This window comes from Xiphophorus hellerii, chromosome 7 (assembly GCF_003331165.1).
Source record: "Xiphophorus hellerii strain 12219 chromosome 7, Xiphophorus_hellerii-4.1, whole genome shotgun sequence".
Lineage (NCBI taxonomy): Eukaryota > Metazoa > Chordata > Actinopteri > Cyprinodontiformes > Poeciliidae > Xiphophorus > Xiphophorus hellerii.
In genome coordinates, this window is record NC_045678.1 from 16,655,529 (window position 1) to 16,676,457 (window position 20,929).

Here is a 20,929-nt window from a genome sequence, read left to right on the forward strand (position 1 = left end):
TCAGGGATAAAGTTATGGAAAAGTTTTAAATATTGCTACATTTTAAAGCAACATCCCAAGTTTTAGATATAATATGGAGCAACTTTATGTCTATCACCAAAACATGAAAAAAGAAGAACACAACTGATTGGGCCGTACAACTAAGCTGACAAGGAAGACATTAAAGGCATTAATCAGAGAAGCAGCTGAGAAGATAGTTATAACTCTGGAGGAGATCCACAACTCAGCTACTGGAATCTGTTATCAACTGTCAATGTGAACTCTATCTGCAGTAAGAGCTACGATAGCAGAGTCAGAAGAAAGCATATTCATTAGAATGGCACAAAGTCCAGAACAAGTCCATAGCAAGATTTGGAAAGCACTATTCTCAAATGCTTTCCAATAAATCTGACAGAACTTGAGCTATTTTGCAAAGAGTGGGCAACAGTTTCAGTTACTAGAAGTGCAAGAGATAGAGATAAATCCTAAAAGATTTGCAGCTGCAATTGCAGCAAAAGGTGACTCTACATCCAAAGATTCTAATTTGAGAAATACTTTTCAAACCATGCATTTTTTCATTCCCCTTCACAATTATGCTCTGTTTTGTGTTATACTATCACACAAATGCATAATAAAACACATTGGAGATTGTGGTTGTAGTGTGGGCATGACTGCAAAACACTATTATTATTAAAGTGCAAAATTTGACAAGGTTAAAATAGTAGGCAGACAGTAAAATCAGTCAGTTCTTCCAATCTGATTAGGTTACTTAAACCTAAATTTTCTAACTTCTTTTGTATTGTACATTAGGTGGACAGAAATCCAGTGACTAACTAAGTTGTCTTACAAGAGTCATGCTATTATTAACACAGTAAGATGAAAAGACAACAGTGTGTTTTATTACTTTATTTTACTTATTTTGCTGCAGCTGAAATTTTATAACAGAATAGAGATCTAAATAGTACAAATATATATTACAAATATTAACACACAAACACACAGCTGTGCTATTGGGTCTCTAGGATGGTGATGGTAGAGGTGGTTTCCTGTACTTGCTCTGCATCCACACTCGACGCATTGCAACTTTCTTCCCACGATTCACTTGTAGTCGTTTGTCTTCAAGATTCTGAATTTCTTCAAGTCCAGCTTTGGAAAATAAATTATGGACCTCTTCTGTAAATGTTGCATAAAACATAATCAGTGACCAGAGCTTTTTTTTTTTTTCTACAAAAATAATTTCCAAATTCTAGGTTAATAGTCATCCAGAAATAATGTGCAATTATATCTCAGATTTTCTTAAATACAGTTTTCAAATTCTCTCTAAACTGGATAAAAAAAATTTATTTAATTTTTTTTTGTTCAAAAATGTGATAAATTCAAAAATATATAATGTCAGAAAATATTGGAGTGGATTTACATTATTCACCAGGGCTACAAGTACACAACTGCTTGCTTCAGCAAAGCTGAGTTCGGTGTCATAAGTCCTGGACAATGTCACCATCACTGTACTGTATTAGGCATGAATACATGCATACAACATTAGGTCATTACCAATACCTTTAGTAAAAAAGTAAACGCAGGTTCCATCTCCACGTGTGTAGAAATTGTCTGATAAACATCGACCTAAATATTAGAAAAATAAAAAATTATTACAGGAAGGCATATGTATTTGGAAAAATATACTTCTAGGGTTTCTACACAGTCTAGAAAATCTGCAAAAGTATAAAAATTTATTTCAAGGTATTTATTTCAAATTTATTTTCAAGGTATGGATAAAATAAATAAATAAATAAATTTAAAAACCTGTGCTAGCCTATTACTCTAGTTGTGTTGTGTCTATCCTTTTTTCTTCCTCGTATACTTCCTTGTGTACTTCTTTCCTCTCTCCTCTTCTTCTTTGCCACCTTGTCCTTTCATCTACTCTCATCTTCTTCCTTATTGGGGCCTGCCATGCAAAGCAATGGCAGGAACCTATTACTATTGTCGGAGAGAAGCGTCTCTTTAATCTTTATTTTTCTTCCGTAACCGTTAATGCGGCTCGTACCGCTGGGTGCACACCTACAAATGAGGTATCAAAACGTGCAGAAAATTCACGCCATTGGAGCTATTACTTCTGGTGGGATTTGGGCTTAACGTGGCGACATAATTCGCAAAAAACTACGAAAAAAACCCCATTATAACTCAATGGGAAAAATCCTAGAAATACCCTATTTTTGAGGATTTGCTGTGTCGTCACAAATTCACCTAGAAATGCCATTAAAATTTCATTTTGTAGATACGTCTGTGATCTCTTCGAAAGTGAAGACGGCTCGTCGATACCAGTTACGGTTTGTCCACAATTTGCCTCTAAGCGACCCAAACTTTCTCATTTTTGCTCAAATTACAGTGACAGCCGATCTCGGTTCAGATCTGGGCACAACATTTCTTTCTCTCATCGCTGTAAATGTTCTGAGTGAGGTACAGATATGAATCTCGGGACTATCGCAGAAGACATATTGAACTGTCATACGCTTAAAACGCTTTTCGAATATGTATTACGGTTCCCGAACAAGAAGGATTTGTTTCCAATGCTTTTTGTCAGTAAAACGTGTTTGCTCAAACACACAATTGTGTGTTTGAGAGCTCAGAGCTCAGAGCTCACACCCTGCTGAGACCATTATTTGCCATAGCAACGGATCTCAAGAGGCTATTGGCTGCTGGTTTGGACTACGAATACGCATCGCTGTAGTTCTATCTATAGTGGACCGCTCAGTTGAAACAGAGGTTGACTGAACTGGCCTTTACAACTAATTGCTGCTATGGGCTGTATATAACTGATTTAACTCAGTAACTGTTACACATGGGATTAGTTTTGAACTTTAAAATTAAGCATTTTGAAAATTTCACAATAAAAGCCCTGAATATTTTTACATGACGTAATTGCTCTTTTTTGGCTTTATGTGACTTTTTCATCCAAAGCACTGTTACACGTGGTATTAGTTTGGCCCTCTGAAATGAAGCATACTGAACATTTCAAAATAAAAGCCTTGAATATTTTTACATCAACTACTTGCTTTTTCAGCATTATATAACTGATTTAACTCAGTAACTGTTACACATGGGATTAGTTTGGCCCTTTGAAATGAAGCTTAACAAAAATTTCAAAATAAAAGCCTTGAATATTTTTACATCAGAAAATTGCTCTTTTGAGCTGTATATAACTGATTTAACCCAGCAATTGTTACACATGGGATTAGTGTGGCAATTTAAAATTAAGCTTGATGAAAATTTCAAAATAAAAGCCTTGAATATTTTTACATCAGGTCATTGCTCTTTTTGGCTTTATTTGACTTTTTCATCCAAAGCACTGTTACACATGGTATTAGTTTGGCCCTTTGAAATGAAGCATACTGAAAATTTCAAAATAAAAGCCTTGAATATTTTTACATGACGTAATTGCTCTTTTTGGCTTTATTTGACTTTTTCATCCAAAGCACTGTTACACATGGTATTAGTTTGGCCCTTTGAAATGAAGCATACTGAAAATTTCAAAATAAAAGCCTTGAATATTTTTACATGACGTAATTGCTCTTTTTGGCTTTATTTGACTTTTTCATCCAAAGCACTGTTACACATGGTATTAGTTTGGCCCTTTGAAATGAAGCATACTGAAAATTTCAAAATAAAAGCCTTGAATATTTTTACATGACGTAATTGCTCTTTTTGGCTTTATTTGACTTTTTCATCCAAAGCACTGTTACACATGGTATTAGTTTGGCCCTTTGAAATGAAGCATACTGAAAATTTCAAAATAAAAGCCTTGAATATTTTTACATGACGTAACTGCTCTTTTTGGCTTTATTTGACGTTTTCATCCAAAGCACTGATAAACATAGGATTAGTTTGGCGCTTTGAAATGAAGCTTAACAAACATTTCAAAATAAAAGCCTTGAATATTTTTACATCAGCTACTTGTGTTTTGAGCATTATATAACTATTTTAACCCAATGACTGTTACGCATGGGATTAGTTTGGCCCTTTGAAATGAAGTTTAACAAAACTTCCAAAATAAAAGCCTTGACAACATTTTAAATCATACTGAATGGTGCACGTCCGCCTCGCTTAACGTTCTTGCGGTTCTCCGCGTGCCACTGATTACGTCGCGGCGTTCTTTAGCGTCGACGCCGATTTGTGGCGTGACGACGCCGGGCCCAAGCCCGACGGGCGCGCCTTGGCAGGCCCCGGCTAAATTTCTTCCGAAATTTTCTAGTTTAATTCCTTACTTCTTTATGTTGTTTCTCCTTTCCTCCTTGCCTTATGTTTTTCCTCCTTTCCTGGTGTCTTTATTATCATTTATTAATGATTTAATTCATTCATTCATTCACTCACTCACTCACCTTCCTTACAACTAGCTATAGGAAAATTGGCAATTTCATGGTGAACTTATATTTTGTTTCTTTTTTTAATAAGAACATTAAATGAGAGATCAAGAAATGAAATCAGGAAAACCCTGGAATTTTTTTAATGCATATTGTGTAATAATCCTGACATTCTTATTCAAATACATATTTTGCTTTAGTGTCAATGAGGAGCCTCACCTTTCTTAAACCTTAGCTGTGAAAAGTCATATCTCCCATAATCACGGAAGAGGAAAACTCCTCCATCCTTCAAATATGTTGAAAGTTGGTTCACAACTTTTTGCACTCTGTAAATAAACAGAATACAAATAATCAAATACTGTTGATTTGTAAGTGAACAGCAAATGAAAGTCAATGGAAGTGTGATCCATCAAGCAGAAAGCAAGCAATGAAAACATTTACATATACTTCTCCTGTTCAGAAACGACTGCTGCACAGCTATTAAATTGTACTTAATTGAACTGACACCCAGCTTATGTATAAATATTCCTTGAACCTCTTCACATTTTGTCAAATCACAACCATAAAATTGTATTTTATTATGGTAGATTTTATATGACAGAATCACACCAAGTACTGCAGAATCCTGAAGTCGAAGGAAAACAATATGCAGGTTTTTTATTTAACAAATAAATCTGCTTTGTGTGAATTGTATTTGTATCCATCCTGTGTGAGACAATACTTATTCTGAATGTTGTTACAACTTTAGGTGCTAGTCTAACACAAAGTTGGCACAATTTTGAAGTACTAAAAGACATAAAAAATGCATAGCATGAAAATATTTTCTAACTAAAAGTCTCAAAAGTATTGCTTGCATTTGTGGTCCATAATATGTAGAGCACCTTTTGCTGCAGTTATAACTGCAAGTGTTTTGGGGTATTTTTCTACCAGCTTTACACAGCCTGAAATATTCTATTCTTCTTTGTAAAATAGGTCAAGATCAGTTGAATTGGAGAGCATGACACATCTGAGAACATACATTTTAAAGTCTTCCTACAGATTCTCATTTGTATTTAGGTCTGGACTTTAACTGGACCATTCTAACACTGGAATATGATTTGTTTTATATTACTCTAATGAAGTTCTGGTTGGATGTCCAACAGGAAGGTAAACGTCTGCTTCACTGCTTCTAACAGGATTTATCAAAACAGCAGAGTAAGAAAGAAATCCAAGGGATATGAATACTTTTAAGTGGCAGCGTACTGGGGCCTTAAAAAAAAAAAAGGTACTCAAAGTCGAGGGAACATGAAGAGGAGGGTTGGAGGGTTGTAAATGGTGAATGAGCAGCTCGCTGATAAATAACTCTTCTTTATACTGTAATCTTCACCTACCGCTGAGGATGGATGGAAGAGAGCACAAAGACTGCTAGGATAACATCCAGGCTCTGAGGAGGAAAAGGAAAAGAGTCCGCCTCCTCACAAATGTCGTGGACAAAAGCATGACACACAGAATCATCATAGTCCGGATGGTCCTGTTAGAGGGAAATAAACTAAGTCACATTCACTAAATTGTCTCTGTTCCCAAATTAATGTGGGAGATTTTCATTGGTGTGTAAAATAAGTTTTAAATAAATCAATGTTTTTCTAAGATTAAATATGCCTGCAATAACCCAAATAATCTTCAAATACAAATATATCACTGCAAAGTAATCACCAAAAAAGTTATGAGTGCAAAAAATGGAAAGACAAGGATTATTTCAAGATTGCTGAATGAAATTACAATAATGTGTTAAATACCGGTACTCTGTTTTAAAAAGCCCTATTTGGTAATGACAACTTCAAGACATTACTTTAAAAAAAAGTTATTCTTGTGCATGGCTCAGGTGTGATTTGGCTGCATTATTCCATGCAAGCTGTAAAATCTTGAAGGTTCTGGGGGTCTTTTTCAAGCCCTCTTGTCTTCAGTCCTCACCATAGAGATTTAATTTGATACAAAACAGATCACTGACTAGGCTTATTACAAATGTTTCATTTAGAGAGCAAAGAAAGTATCTGAGACCTCTAGAAAGTTCTCTGTAGGAAGAATTTTCAAATCTTCCTACGGATTGTAAAATGAATTTAGGCCTGGATTTTATCTGGACCGTTCTAACACAGGAATATGATTTGTGTTAAACTGTTCTATTGAAGTTCTTGTTGAATATTCAGCAGGACGGTAAGCGTCTGCTTCACTGCTTCTAACAGGATTTATCAAAAAAGCACTATAAGAAAAAAAAAAATCCAAGGGATATGGGGATACACTGAAATTTGTAGCTGCAGTGTGTCAAATAAGTTCACATAAAATTAATACTTTTGAAGAGTCCTGTTTTCAACAAATTCAGTATAACAGGACTCTTTGAAACAAGTTAATCTTGGTTGATATAAACATCTCGCTCAAGTTTTATTAATGAAGTAGAAATGCATAAATGTCTGTTCATTTAGAATTCAACATTATTACTTAGTTTTTTATACTAAGTTTTACCTTAACCAGCTGAATGGCACGAGCGGAGAAGTCACAGCAGTATAAAAAGGAGTCTGTGTTCCTGTGAAACAAAAGAACCAGCTCTGAAAATATCAAATAACCATAAGTGGATATGTACTGCAGCTTTGGATAATTTTGTTCCTTTGCATCAAGACTCCTTCGTCACTTCAACAAAACATAGACCTTGAAAATTTCAGGAGTTACATGCTTAATGTCAAAATAAAACTGGTGAACCATCCAAATATCGAATTGGCCAAGTAACCACTAATCAGCACATATTTTTTTCCTTTTTATAAAATATTAAAAACTGGAAACTTCCACTTTTTCTGCCAGGAAACTCATCAGCAAACAGTTCATTCTTTTGATGCACTTTGTTTGGTGTTTAATTAAAATCAGATAAACCTGACGAACATATGATTTGACTCATGAATGTAAATGATATTCTTGCAACTTCTTTTAACATTGGATCTAATGCTACTACCTCAATCATGGAACATGCGGTGAATCTGTTCTCTTTCAGGGTCAAAGTTTGATGATTTTAATTGAATTAAATCAAAGTTTACACATACAACATTTTGCATGTTAAAAGAAGAAAGAAAAAATGAGAACATGAGCCCAATCAATACATCTGTAGATAAAACATTAGAGTGATCAAATATCAAACATATAAATCTTTATGTAAGTAATTATGTGTAAATCAGTTAAAAATATGACCTACTTTATGGTATTAACAATGGGAAATACACTGTTACCAACTCCACATCCAACCTGAGAAAATATAGAGTGAAGGGTCAAGTTAAAGCAGTTAAATAACACTCTAAACATCTAAAACTAAGGAAAGGGATAAGCATAAACACGAAGAAAGTGAACATTTTTTAAAACCTCCAAAATCCTGAAAGACGCATGCTGTCCAGGAAAAGAAGAGATGGTTTCATTTGGTTCTGCTGCTGCTTCCTGGAAATAAAAGGTATCTGTTTTTGGCTGTGCTGAATGGGATCATTGTGTTGACAGTGTCCCGTTTCCCCATTAGTGCAGGAGCTGCTGCTAGCTGGCTCTGCTGCTACCTGATGACTGCGGCATGCATTTGTCCTCTTTTCTTCTGCAGATGAAGGAAGCAATTCTGGGAACTCTAAAAACAGCCACCTGCGATCTTTGAAGAATTTATCCTGATGCACCTCGTAAAACTGGTCCCAGTACTGGCAAGCATTTGTGCTAAATTTACCTGAAGGAAGGAAATTGGATTAATGTTAACTTTTTTTTTTACATTACGTAATGTGATGAGGCAAATTATCATGTGGCAACATGTTCGTAACCTTGCTCTGTTAAAGGAAGTCGTATATTTGAATTTTCTTCTGCCCTCTGCCGAGCAGCTTCTTGGTCCTCCTTTGTCCACTCCACATGGTCCCTAATAGTGAAAACATTAAAAAACTAAAAGAACTGCTGTCTTGACTTAAGTGGAGGATAAACTAGATTTTCCCATTTTAGTGTTTGATTCATAAAGATTAACGAGAGACTTTAGGAAGGTAAAAACAGACGGAAACTGACCACATGTTGTGTTTAAAGATGTCATCAGGGTTTGTCAGAATTCGTGAACCCAAAGGAGCTGTAGGTCTTGCCTTAGTGCTCTTTAGTCTCACATAAAACCGGAAGAAAGCAGAAGCTTGTTTGACCACAGAGCAGCTCCATTGTTTATGCATTTACTCTGCAAAAGATCAAGGAGTTCAAATCTATAGTTAGAGACTGAGACAGAAACATAATTGTTAATAACAATCCACAGTTTTAAAATAAGGCCAGAATATTTGCTGGGTCCTTAGAAAAACAACAACAACAAAAAAAAAACACCCTAAAATAAATTAATCTTTAACGGAGGCAGCACAGCCTCACACTGAAAAAAATCAACCTTTAATCTGAGCACATTTATACAGTTAAGAAAAAAATAACAGAATTCCACATTAAATAATAATTGTTTTCGCAAAATCTCAACTGCCACACATGTAGGCACAATTAAAATTAAAAATTAAAATAAACACCACAGAAGCATGTTTTTTAATTCATACTTTACTTTTTAAGTAGACTAAGTTTGAGATTTTCAGCTACAAACAGCTGGGGGGGGGAAAAATTGATAAGTACGTGGAAAATGGATAAGTATGTGGAAAATGGATAAGTACGTGGGCTACTTAACAAGCCCAGTGTTAAGTATGGTGGATCTGTAACAATGTGCATATGAATATTTTGAAAATGCAATTTTGTACTTGTAAAACTATGATCCATAATGTTTCAGGAATTGTAAATGAATCTCATGACTTCTTATCCACAATTATTTAACAGATGTTCAATTTGCACTGAAAAGAATTACAGATTAGAAACGGCATCATTATTATTCTCTAAAGTAAGAAAAAGAAACACAAATTAACGCATATAATAAATGGATGAATTGATATAAACGCCCAAATGAAACAAAATACTGAACAAAACATGAAAACAAGGTAACCAAAACAAAAAGCAATATATTACAAAATGAGCAGAATGTAAATGGAAAATAGTTTATGTGGCGACTTGAAAGCGCACAAGAGTGTCTGACTTGTTTGTATTTGTGTCTATGTTTTAACACGTTTATTACAGGAAATAAGTGGATCTAATACAACTACATCAACAAACTAAAGCTAACGAATGTCGGCGCTGTGGTTTCAGTCGGAAATGTTTTCTTATTTTGTCCGTAGAAGAAGACGCTTGGCAAACATGCAGCTGAACAGGCTAACGGCCAGCTAACTACAACACCAACCGAAAAGCGACATTAATTTCCTCAGATAAAATCGATTACCTGTAAATTATACCAAACTTTTCCTAACTTTGGGACAGGTCCCTCTGACTATGTAGATATACAAATCACTTTTGGCAAAAAAAAAAAAATCTATGATCGAGGTTTTTAGCTAAAATAAAAGCTATATATATCTGATGGCTTCCATGCTAACTTACGCTGAGAACTACTGCGATCTGGGAAAGAGAAAATTTGGTAAATAGCTCTTCGGGTTGGAGAACATCCCCATCCTTACCTAGGTCTGGATCTCGTGTGCCGTTTGATTGAACCTTTGGAGGCTTTGGTTTGTTGAGAAGCTCCGCCTGCAGATGGCGCCACCCCGCAGAAAGATGACTTCTAGCACAGCTGATTTGCTGAACCAGAGGAGCAGAGGGATCCGGGATACTGGGACTTTACACAGATTCTGCTTGAAAATCCTCAGGAGCATCACTCTTCATGTAACATAAAGGAAGCACTTTAAAATTGTATCAATTCCTGCTTTCAATACATATTTTACTATACTTAATTGTTGCCTCACTGCAGGAAAACAGGAGCTTCATTAAAGTTTGGAGCAAGACTTCAAAAACAGCAATAATGTACGACAGTGGTAGAATCTACTTTGATAATTACCAGAACTGCTACAGTTGGTGAGTATGGATTATTCACTTGTATTATTTACAGAATAATCTAATTTATTAAGTTCAATGTTGAGACTTCAGCAATTTGAGCACAGCTGTCTCTCAAAAACATGTCAGGGAACCTGAATTAAAAACGGGACAGTCTTATACAGCCAAAGGTATACCATACTTTAGTGCAGTTTTAGCTAGCAAAATTAATTACTGTTGTAAAGTAAAGCACATACAAGCAGCTACTCTGGGATACATGTGTACATTGGTCACATGTAGAGGTGGCAAGTAGATTATTTCTTTCCATTGTTTGCGGTTTTCAACAACACTTTGCTAGCAGAAATGAAATAATTTAGGCTTCAGAGTTCAGACACTGCATTCAGATTTTATCTGTTAGACTTTTTGCCAGAGTCTGTATTTTTACATTAAGATTTCTCCTCAGACAGATCAAAGCTCACTTGTCTGCTATAGTATTACTTACATTATATTGTTCTAGTATGTAACTTAAATCTTTTGATTTTAGTGTCCACGATCAGCCCCAGAATTTATACAAATTCCCAAAGAAGTCCAAACAGCAGAAGATTGAAGATGCTCTGCTTTGTCAGAGCCCTCTTGTGAGTAAAATTTAGAAATATTTACGTACTTCATTTGTGACATGTAACTGTTTTTGCAAAGATAAACTACCTTCTATTACAACAATTTACAAGTCAACTTTAGAATTATATTTAATCAATAAAGTATATCCTGATTTTGTTGATTTTGTTGGTTTGTTTCAGGACAAAACTTTATCCTCTCCCTCTGAACATAAACCCTGCCTCTTAGCTCTGACAGCAGATAACTGGCTCTGCCGCATTTCAGCTGAAACAGGAAAAGAGCTGCAGAGAATTTATCTCTCTCCTAAATACAAGTACAGGTATATTCAACACTCAGCTCTTTGTCCTTTGATGGGTTATAATTTATTTTTTTGTTATAAAAGTATATTTTAAACCTTGCACTTCTGTTTTGTAGATATCTTGCCTGGAATGTTTCACAAGAAACATTTTACATTAAATCTGTTCAGAACAAAGAAACACCCTTGGCAAGACAGGTAAAAATCTATTATTTTAAGCTAATTTGAAACATATTGCACTTTTATAGAGACATTGAAAGCCTATATGCCTAATTTAATGATAATTTAAGCATCTTGAGTTGTTATTCTGAAATAAATGAATGAATAAATCAAGAAACAATGGTTTTTATGTAGTAACGGGGTCTACTTTAAGAATTAAACATTTTTGTTTCCTTTTAATAACATATCTAACAAAATCTATGTAATTTTTTTGCTTTTTCTCCCTCAGGCAGGTATATCTCAGAATGCAGTCATGCACATGGCCATTTTTCATGTTTTCCCCTTGCAAATTGTGGGGATTTTGGAGATAAATAAAAAGGTATAGTTAATTTAATCATATAAGTGTACCTGAATTGGGATTCATGTTATAAAATGGAAATTATTTTATTTCAGGGATTTGGAAGTGGTGTTACAGATGTGGTTCTGTCCCAGGGTGTCCTTGCTGTGTCTTACAGTAACAAGTCAGTGAAACTGTACAGTTTTGAACACGTTGTCCAAAGAGTATGTGTTCAGCTGGAACGATCTCCATTAACAAGCTATCTTTGAAATGTGTTTATAGAATACCTTAGATGAAAAATAACTGTCTTTGTTGTTAGTGCTTAATTGAAGAGTTGACATTGGGACAGCAGAGTCCCCTGCTGGGACACAGAACCGTTGGGGACGTTCCATTTGGTATCCCAGTTAACATCCAGATCACAGGTGAGGCACTTTAACCCTGTGGCATTCCTTCATTTTGTTCTCCATCTATTAAGCCTTTATAAACTTCAGTCCTCATTACCACAGCAAATATTCAGAAAATTTTCTTAACTTAAACATCAGTGTTAGCAATTTTTTTTATGAATAAATACAAAAAGTAATTTTTTCTCCAACCTCCAACTAAGAAAAAAATAATAATAAAGAAGCCGTCTCTTCTTATAACAAGAACGCTTCTTGTTATAATGAAATGTAAATAACAAATACCACCCAAATAATAAATTAATACTTTTTGGGTGGTATTATCCCCGGATGGTAGCATCTAAGATTGCAACCAACATTATTTCTGATTAATTGTTAATTTTTATGCAAGATTATTTATAATGACACAAAGATGCTTGTTGGACAAATTTTGTGTTGGCCTTTTTTTTATTATTATTTTCTTCCCTCTTATTATTCATAAATTTTCTGAAATTTTTACTCTTTAAATGAATGCTTTTTTTTTCCCACTTTTACTTTTTTCCTTCATTATATGCCAGTTTAGTTTATATTTTTTAAATTAAATTAATAAATGTAGCATTCCGTAGAAATGTTTGTGGATGCTAGAAATTACTGGATGTCTGGATGACAGAAAATGAGATGGGAGGATATTTGTCTGCTGGTCAGTGTTTTCAGTGCAAAAAAACTTTAAAATCAGCAGTGGCTTAACCTCAAATATGTGGTTGGAATTGTTCTGTATTCAGAACCGAAAACACCTGCAGCACAATAACTTATTGCAATAGAAAACATGAAATGTCGGAGCGGGTGGCTGGTTTTTTGCAAGCGATCCTGCTGCTTTATTGGGATTGATTCTTAGATTTCAACTCCGTCTGTTTGACATGCTAGTATAAACATATAACCACTCAAATTTAATCTCCATTGTTAGGGTAACTTGAGCAAGTTCTCTTCAACAAACCCTGGGTCTTTTGAACCTCCTTCATAGAATAGGTACAAGTTAGAAGGAGTTAAACATAAATTGTTGGGTGCTGTGGTGGCGCAGAGTAAAGCACAACCCACGTAAGGAGGCTCTGGTCCTTGACACATCAGTCACAGGTTCGAGTCCCGACCTGATGACCTTTGCTGAAGGTCTTCCCTCTCTCTCATTATCCATTTTCCTGTCTAACCACTTTCAAATGAAGGCCACTAGAGCCATTAAAGTAATAAAAAATACAGACACACACACAAATTGTTACTGGAAATATGTGTTTTTTTTTATTTCACAGAACCGCCACCACTTCTTTTTGAGGCATTCTCTCACAATGGTATCCAGATCGGCGGCTTCCCTTGGCACTACATTTACACTCCACCACACAAAAAACACAGAGGGACTCACTACATCTGTTCACTGAAGGACAGCACTTTGGTAAATTTAGAGTTTTCTTCATCTTCGCAGTACAACATCTGTTTTTTGGCTGATGAGCAAATGATTTGTTCATCAGTATTTGGGACAAATTACAAACATGGACCTGATTAGTGCTCTTTAAAGTACAAACTAGTAAGCTTTGAATGGTGTATCATTAGGCTTTGACTAGACATAATATTAGAAAACCTTGCAATATAAAAATACTGGCTAAGTATTGCAATGGCAACATCAGTTGCAACCCATTCTTTCTTATGTATGCTTCCAATACTCCTCTGTTGATGTATTGAACAGAGCTCTGTGAGACGTCTAATTCTTCAGTGTTTGGTAACTTAATTGTGCTTTAATCTTTACAACCTCCTCTCAGACCTATCTGTTGATTCCCCTGTTTTTCATGATGATGTTTAATTTCTGATTCTCTCAAAGAACATCTGGATTTATATTGAGGGAAACACGGGTGGATTTTATTTACTAATTACGTGACGTCTGAAGGCAAATGATTGCCCTGAATTTTATTCAGGAATATCAGAATACAGTGGACTGAATGCAAATGCACAACACACTTTTCAGTTTTTAGACAATTTATGAAACTGTGATTTTTCTTTCATGAAGCAATTTTTCACTACTTTGTGTTGGTTTTTCACATAAAATCCAAACAGATTATATTAATGTTTGTCGCTGTAGCATGACAAAATATGACAAAGTTCAAAGGGTGTGAATTAGTTTTGCAAGCGACTGATGGTAGCAAAATATTGTTGATAATGAAAAAAGCCACAGCATGTCATGTGTTGTCCAATTTAAGTATGCAAGATGTTGATGCTGTGATGGTTGAGTTTTGCCCAGTAAGCTGGGTTTGCACCATGCCTTTAACTACAAATCTTTATGATATTAGGCAAAAAATGGAATCCAGAACATGAACTGTTGCTCTCTTGAGAGTGACGTCATCTTCTTCCATCCAGCTGATTCAGGGAGAGTCATCCACATTGGACCTAACACTATAAAGTGAGTGATCCGGTCAAGGTTAACAATATAAATAGTATTATAAAGCGGCATTGTTGTCTTCTGTGTCGCTTACACATACTGCATGATTATGTATGTCTTTCTTTTGAAGTGTGCTGAAAGTCATTAGTGAACTAAACAGTCCTTTGCCATCAGAGGTGCTAGAGGATTACTCTCTGACAACACATCGAAGCCATGTAGGTGTAATATTTAACATCTTTACTGTATATGAGATCTTTTATTAATACTCACGTTCTGCAGCCGTCCCCTCGTGTCACCGTCACGTCTTCAGGCCGGACAGTGAGATCGAGATTTCAACAACTGGATGATGACCCAATGCAGGAGGTACCAATAGCCTGTTCTGAACCTTGATATAAACAAAATCACACAGGCATAGTACTTCTTGTACTTGTACAGGGGCAGTTATATCAAGTTTAACTGATATAACTGCCCCTGGGCCCTGAGGCCCCTGGTTTAATTTATGTGAAAACAAAAAAACATACATGTTTTTGCCCTTGTTCTCGTTTAAATCTGCTTATGCATCTTAATGCTGTTGCCGAGAATCTAGAGACATATAACAGACAGCAGATTTAGCAGACAGATATTTTACTATGAATCAATCCCATCTGCACAAAATCTGATCACTCCTCTGTTTAGAGAAGAGCGAACACTCTTTGAAAACACTTACAAGTTGATGAAGGATCATCTCTAAATTAAACATAATCTAACGCCACCTAGCTGTCTGAACCAAAAAGGTTTCCAGTCATACTAGCAGCATTTGTTAAAAAGCAACACATGATAAATCTATACTTGGATGTGAATTTTGATATTTCAGACCTTTCGGTTGCTGGAATACGAGGATGAACTCGACCTTCTGGCCATAGCGGTAACTAACGGGGAGGGCGAGGAGGGCAGAGCTCATGTCCAACTGCACGACAACCAAACAGGGCGGTTACAGCGAAAGATTGATCTGGATGAGCCTTGGGATGAGGTTTGTAATATAAAGAATCTTATTAATTTGACATATTTTGTGTTAATTAATTAGCCTTTTCTTGTCAGTAGAAAAAGGGTCATATAAAACCTTTAAAAATAATATATATTTTTCTATGTTTGAGTACGTTTATAACTATTATGTCCATGCTTCAACAAAAGAAACTAACTACTTGGTACCGCATGGCAGTAGATTCGGAAAAAATGGCTATGAGTGGTACAAAATAAGAACGTAGTGGGTTCTAAAGTAAAGAAATAAACATCAAGCTGTGTGTGTTAATGCATTTCTGTCCTCTGTTTCAGACTTATCCACATGAGCTGTTCTTTGACAGAGACACCATTGTTCACATTGAGCAAAACGGCAGCCAGTTCTGCTGCTATGTTTATAAACTCAGGACCATCACTAAATGACAAAATTGACTGAATGATATTGTGATGTTTTTTCCAATGTTGTAAAGTTGTTGGAAGGAGTAGTAAACTTGTGGATACTTGTATATTTTATTTTGTCTGAATATCTGTTTTCTTTATTGTAAATTTCTGTAATCACTAACAACTGCAAAAACTTTATTGTTTTTTTTTACAACATTAAAATTGTATACTTTTCAAAGCTGCTTTCTCTCTCTTGCTTTTTGTCGTGCACATACATGCTCATTTTATTTAGATTTTTAAAAGTACATTTAGAAATCCTTCATTTTAATTTGAACATAAGTGCAAACAATTTCAAACAGTACTTTGCTGACAGATTAAGGCTTCTTAAAAAGTTACAGTTTAATAAACAATCAAGAGGATTCTCTTCACTTAACAGTGATAAAACTAAGTCACAGGATTCTTTAGATCCACTTCCATCATCATCTATTACAACTATTAGAAGAAATGTGTGCAGTTTAAGTTTCCGCGACACTTAATCTCCCGGAGAGCCGTTTAAGCCAAAATTAGATCAATTAATAAGCTTATAATTATTTGGCTTCTTTATTTAATACATTTTGCAATAATTACATTATTTATATTTATTTAATTAATAAATTTTGGCTGTATTTTTAATTGAACTGAATAAATATATCACTTACCAGCTGTTACACAGTGCGACACTAGTTGGCGCCCAGTACTCATTGATTTACAATGAACAACTGAAAAAAAACATTTAAATGGTACTGACGCAACAGTTTTCATAAGATAGAGTGACGCTCTGGGCGGAGAGCCATCTCTCATAATACTAGCTTTTAACGGCTGTTTTTGAAAGTTGTGTCATGCAGACTTGACTCTGTGTCTGTGGTTGGCCTTGCAGAGAGAAAAACATTTAACGGCCAAGTGTTCAGCTGAGGTCAGAGGATGACACAGCACAAAGAGCTGTTTTTTTTTTTTTTTTTACGGGTCCTGAATCCTCCGTAAGTACGCGAGTTACAAAATGTCACTCCTCCAAACAGTTGCGTGCCTCCCTGTCACGTGACCTCGTTTCTTTTGCTTGAAATAGTTTTTGGATGTTTGAAAACAGCTGCTGCAGTTCAGACGCGCCCTCCTGACCCTGAGCGCTGATCTTCTCGCTCACTGATGTGCGATGGAGAATTTGAAGCAGTTCCTGTTCGCTCTCTCCGCTGCCGGAGGTGTCGGGTTTGTCGCCATAATATTCGTGCTGAGGTGGGTTCTCCACTTTAAGGAAGGCTTGGACTGGAACGGAGGACTGGCAGAATTCAACTGGCATCCGGTGCTGGTCGTCACAGGCTTCATTTTCCTGCAGGGCACAGGTGAGATGGATGACTACTCTCATTCCAAGAAGTCTGAAAACAGAATGTGGCTGTTTAGACGCCCAGAGAGGAAGTTAGTGGGAGAAACCATGTTGAACGGGACTGTTTATCCTCCAGAATCTTGGGGGAGGGCGGTGTTGGCAATGAATTGAAAGGAAAAAATGTCCATGTCCGTTTAATCTTTTCATACTTTGTCATGCTTCAGCTCTAAACTTTATTTGGGGATTTTAAGTGGTGGATTTTAACACAAAGTGCACTAATTGTGAAGTGGAAGGAAAAAGATACACAGTTTTTTGACCAATAGTAGTAAAATTATGGTAAGTATTTCTATTGGAAAACATTACTGAAAACCAAGGGACACTGCAGTTAGGTCTGGGATAAAGTACTTGAGAACTTCAAAGCTGACCTAGTTAAAAAAAAAAACATCTTAAGATGTGAACATCTCACATATCACTTTTCAATTCATAGTGGTGTACTTAACAAATTCAGCCTTTTTGGAAAAGTGGCAAGTTTTCTACAATACACAGCAAACATGTGGAAGACGGTTCAGTGGACAGCTGATCAGGTTGAACTTAAATTTTAAAGGTATTTTAATGCAGGGAACTAACACTGCACGTTGTGCTGAACACACTATCCTCATTGTGAAGTCTGGTAGTGGTAGGAACGGGATGCTGGCTTGAGTTTGTGTGAAAATGAATAGAGTTTAATTTATAAAAATCCTTGAAAAAAAATCTCTTCAAAGCTGCAAAGGATTTGACAACAACCTGAAACATACAGCTAAAGCTACAATACAATTGTTTAGGTGAAAGCATATTCATGTGCTGGAATGGCCCAGTTAAAAACCTATAATTAATTAAGAGTAAGCCTTTAGGAATGTGCCTCTTAGTGTTTGTCTATGACATAAAATCCCAATAGAATATATTGAAGTTTTAATGATACAAAATAATAATAAAAAACCTAAATGGACATTAATAATTTTGTAAGGCAGTGTAGATCAGCAGCAGGAAGCAAGAACGATTTCACATTGTGTAACTTTAAAAAGTTGCATTTTTTTCTAAGTCTTAATGAGTCAGCTGTTTTTATGTGGTTCAAGCACTGATGGAGCCACTGATCCTCTCTTGCAGCCATAATTGTCTACAGGCTTCCCTGGACCTGGCAATGCAGTAAACTCATGATGAAGTTCATCCATGCAGGCTTGAACTTGACAGCCTTCATTTTCGCTGTTATTGCCATGGTGGCTGTTTTTGACTTTCACAACTCTTCCAAGATCCCCAACATGTACAGTCTGCACAGCTGGCTGGGCCTGATGGCAGTTATACTGTATGGTCTGCAGGTAAATGGACCCTATATTAATTCACAACCTACTCAACATAATTGATTATGACACTTATGTGTTTTTTTTCATTGCTTACGTTGTTTTTTCCTGCTCATTTCTGCGTCATGAAGACATGAGGAATAAAAGTTGCATGACTGAAGCATCTGATAAGCTTTTTTTTCCTTCCCTTGTTCTTCAATGGGCAGCTTGTTCTCGGAGTCGGCCTGTACCTGATACCAGTTACACCTGTGGCCTGGAGAGCAGCTTGTATGCCCATCCATGTCTACAGCGGTCTTTTTCTTTTCACCAGTATCATAGCAGTTGCTCTCATGGGAATTACAGAAAAACTTATCTTTGGCCTGTAAGTATTTAAGCAATTCAGATGTTTATAGGTAAATGTTTGGTACAAATGAGTGTAACATTATTTATTTCTCTAACATACAGGGCCAACCCGAAGTATAAAGACTCTCCCCCAGAGGCAATCTTTGTGAATGTGTTGGGACTCCTCCTGGTTGTTTTCGGGGCTCTTATCCTCTGGATTGCCACTCGAGCGTCTTGGAAACGCCCCAGTGACCAGATTGCGCATTCTCTGCATACCAACAGGGGAAGTGAGGACAACAGCAAAGGTGGTCCGGCAATGTCTGAACTGGAAGATGGAGCCAATTGTGAGACCGATGGAGATGTCAGGAAGAGGAATAGTAAATAAATCAGAGAGCTAGGCTGACAGTTTGTATCATAGGAATAAAAATTGCTGTGCAAATATCTTCAAATAATCTCTAGCTTCCCAGGAAATATCTGTTGAAACATGCAAACATTAAAAAGTGAAAAATACACATAATGTTTGCAATAATTTTCAGTGTCCATCTCTCTGTTTTACATTGTCTTCTTCAAGCTTTCTTATTATTTAATTAATCAGTCTTTAGGAACCTTTCTCCAATGTTCATGAAGGACAATCCAAATGTCCCCTTTTAGATGATGGCTGCCCTTTGTTTAGTTTATCTGTCAAGATAATTTAATGTTGATTTAATCATTTTGAGGTTGAATCACTACAGAGACCAAACCATGAATCTTTGTTTTTTCTTTCTGTGTTCTAAGTTTTTACTGCTTTGGAAATTGGTCTAAAGTAGTTAGAAGTATTATTTTTGACAGACCATAATCTGAAAAATCCCTTCCTGCATTTACATACAGTATATATACAATTTGACACCGCACCTGACATCAGTTTCGTCACCAAATCATTCCAGAGCCACCAGCATGCTTTATGAACATCAAGCTCAGCATTGTACTCAGTTCTCAAATTCTGACCCCCCAGATTGTTTGCAAATGAAGATTTTTTTTTTGTTGCATGTAATTTGGTATTTTTACCTTTTAGTTTTTCAACTTTCAAACTGCAAAATAATTGTCAAATATCCTTTGAAAAATTGTGCATGGTTACAATAAACAAATTAAAGCTGCTTTTTGCATGTAGTGAAATGACAAAAAAAAAATCTGTTTAGTTGAAAGCCAAGACCAATTAGATAAGGGATGTTTGAAGATATTTGCACTGTATTATTTGGCCCTGATATGTCTCTGCACAAGATGCAAGTCCCTGTATATGTTTGCAACACCACAAAAGGGGACCACCTGGTGTCCCCAAGCAGTGACACAAACTGACATTATGAAGATGGTTGTATTGTTAAACCAGCATACACTGTTTAGAAAATACAAAAAAACTTAAAATACTACTAAACTTTGAATTGTAACTTTTTTGCACACCAAAATATTATTTTAGTTTATATTTCACCAACATTTATTGCTACATGTGCATGTAAATATCAATAATCTGTGTGGGAACAGGATGTAGACGCTCACATTGGAATAGATATGCACTGTAGAACATAATCCCACAGTTAATTTTTTATCCTAATATAGATGATTTTTTAAAATTACTTTTACTGAGTTTTTAATAAATTTTGTACTGTTTATTGCTTTACATGTTTTGCTTTGCATTTATTTTGTCTCTACTGTGGAATACAATAGCTAAAAAAGTGCTCACCTCATTGGATGTTTTACTCTTTACAGATCAATCATAGCTTAAAAAAATTTTATTTTTGACATGGTGACAAAAAGCACATTTAATTTCCAGGTAAAAACTGATTTCCACAATATTATGACAAATAAAAATGTGCAACACAAAATAAGTGCTAAAATGTTCACCCCTTTTAAAGTGACCGACCCAATTAACCAGAGGTCCAGCCAATTGGTGCTGCTCGTCTCACAAGGTATGAAATGGAGATCAAATGATTGTAGTATCACCTTCCAGACCAAACACTGCACATCACCAAAAGCATGCCATCCCTGCTGTAAAGCATGGCGGTGGCAGCAGCATCTTCATGCTGTGGTGACGCTTCTCACCAGCAGCTCCTGGAAAGTTGGTAAAGGAAGAAG

The 20,929-nt window shown here is 35.8% G+C and overlaps 3 protein-coding genes across 3 annotated transcripts; 2 read left to right on the forward strand and 1 right to left on the reverse strand.

Moving 5' to 3' along the window:
- Nucleotides 1-872: 872 nt before the first annotated feature.
- Nucleotides 873-10,004, reverse strand: mettl8 (methyltransferase 8, methylcytidine). Its single transcript, XM_032566705.1, has 11 exons — nucleotides 9,887-10,004; nucleotides 8,379-8,535; nucleotides 8,147-8,238; nucleotides 7,898-8,055; nucleotides 7,716-7,787; nucleotides 7,552-7,601; nucleotides 6,834-6,894; nucleotides 5,708-5,847; nucleotides 4,557-4,663; nucleotides 1,537-1,602; nucleotides 873-1,152 (listed from the first exon to the last, which is right to left on the reverse strand). Exons 2-11 carry the CDS (start codon nucleotides 8,528-8,530, stop codon nucleotides 998-1,000), a joined length of 1,053 nt encoding a protein of 350 aa, XP_032422596.1. The 5' UTR covers nucleotides 8,531-8,535; nucleotides 9,887-10,004; the 3' UTR covers nucleotides 873-997.
- Nucleotides 9,928-16,055, forward strand: dcaf17 (ddb1 and cul4 associated factor 17). Its single transcript, XM_032566700.1, has 14 exons — nucleotides 9,928-10,088; nucleotides 10,174-10,277; nucleotides 10,780-10,870; nucleotides 11,033-11,169; nucleotides 11,265-11,343; nucleotides 11,594-11,683; nucleotides 11,758-11,865; nucleotides 11,961-12,063; nucleotides 13,320-13,459; nucleotides 14,349-14,458; nucleotides 14,568-14,652; nucleotides 14,717-14,800; nucleotides 15,291-15,446; nucleotides 15,749-16,055. Exons 1-14 carry the CDS (start codon nucleotides 9,960-9,962, stop codon nucleotides 15,854-15,856), a joined length of 1,524 nt encoding a protein of 507 aa, XP_032422591.1. The 5' UTR covers nucleotides 9,928-9,959; the 3' UTR covers nucleotides 15,857-16,055.
- A 789-nt stretch (nucleotides 16,056-16,844) lies between these two features.
- On the forward strand, nucleotides 16,845-20,474 carry cybrd1 (cytochrome b reductase 1). The gene is made up of 4 exons (XM_032566706.1): nucleotides 16,845-17,187; nucleotides 18,312-18,520; nucleotides 18,709-18,863; nucleotides 18,947-20,474. Exons 1-4 carry the CDS (start codon nucleotides 17,001-17,003, stop codon nucleotides 19,206-19,208), a joined length of 813 nt encoding a protein of 270 aa, XP_032422597.1. The 5' UTR covers nucleotides 16,845-17,000; the 3' UTR covers nucleotides 19,209-20,474.
- The last annotated feature ends 455 nt before the right edge of the window (nucleotides 20,475-20,929 follow it).

Bases quoted from the DNA above. Each gene is read 5' to 3' on its own strand.
- mettl8 (XM_032566705.1), bottom strand. From the start codon at position 8,530: ATGCATAAACAATGGAGCTGCTCTGTGGTCAAACAAGCTTCTGCTTTC. The intron at 7,602-7,715 runs GTTTTAAAAAAT...ATATTTTCTCAG, and splicing joins CGTCTTTCAGGATTTTGGAG to GTTGGATGTGGAGTTGGTAA. The intron at 1,603-4,556 runs GTGAGGCTCCTC...TCTAATATTTAG, and splicing joins ACAGCTAAGGTTTAAGAAAG to GTCGATGTTTATCAGACAAT.
- dcaf17 (XM_032566700.1), top strand. From the start codon at position 9,960: ATGGCGCCACCCCGCAGAAAGATGACTTCTAGCACAGCTGATTTGCTG. The intron at 11,684-11,757 runs GTATAGTTAATT...ATTTTATTTCAG, and splicing joins TTTTGGAGATAAATAAAAAG to GGATTTGGAAGTGGTGTTAC. The intron at 14,801-15,290 runs GTACCAATAGCC...TTGATATTTCAG, and splicing joins ATGATGACCCAATGCAGGAG to ACCTTTCGGTTGCTGGAATA.
- cybrd1 (XM_032566706.1), top strand. From the start codon at position 17,001: ATGGAGAATTTGAAGCAGTTCCTGTTCGCTCTCTCCGCTGCCGGAGGT. The intron at 17,188-18,311 runs GTGAGATGGATG...CCTCTCTTGCAG, and splicing joins CATTTTCCTGCAGGGCACAG to CCATAATTGTCTACAGGCTT. The intron at 18,864-18,946 runs GTAAGTATTTAA...TCTAACATACAG, and splicing joins GAAAAACTTATCTTTGGCCT to GGCCAACCCGAAGTATAAAG.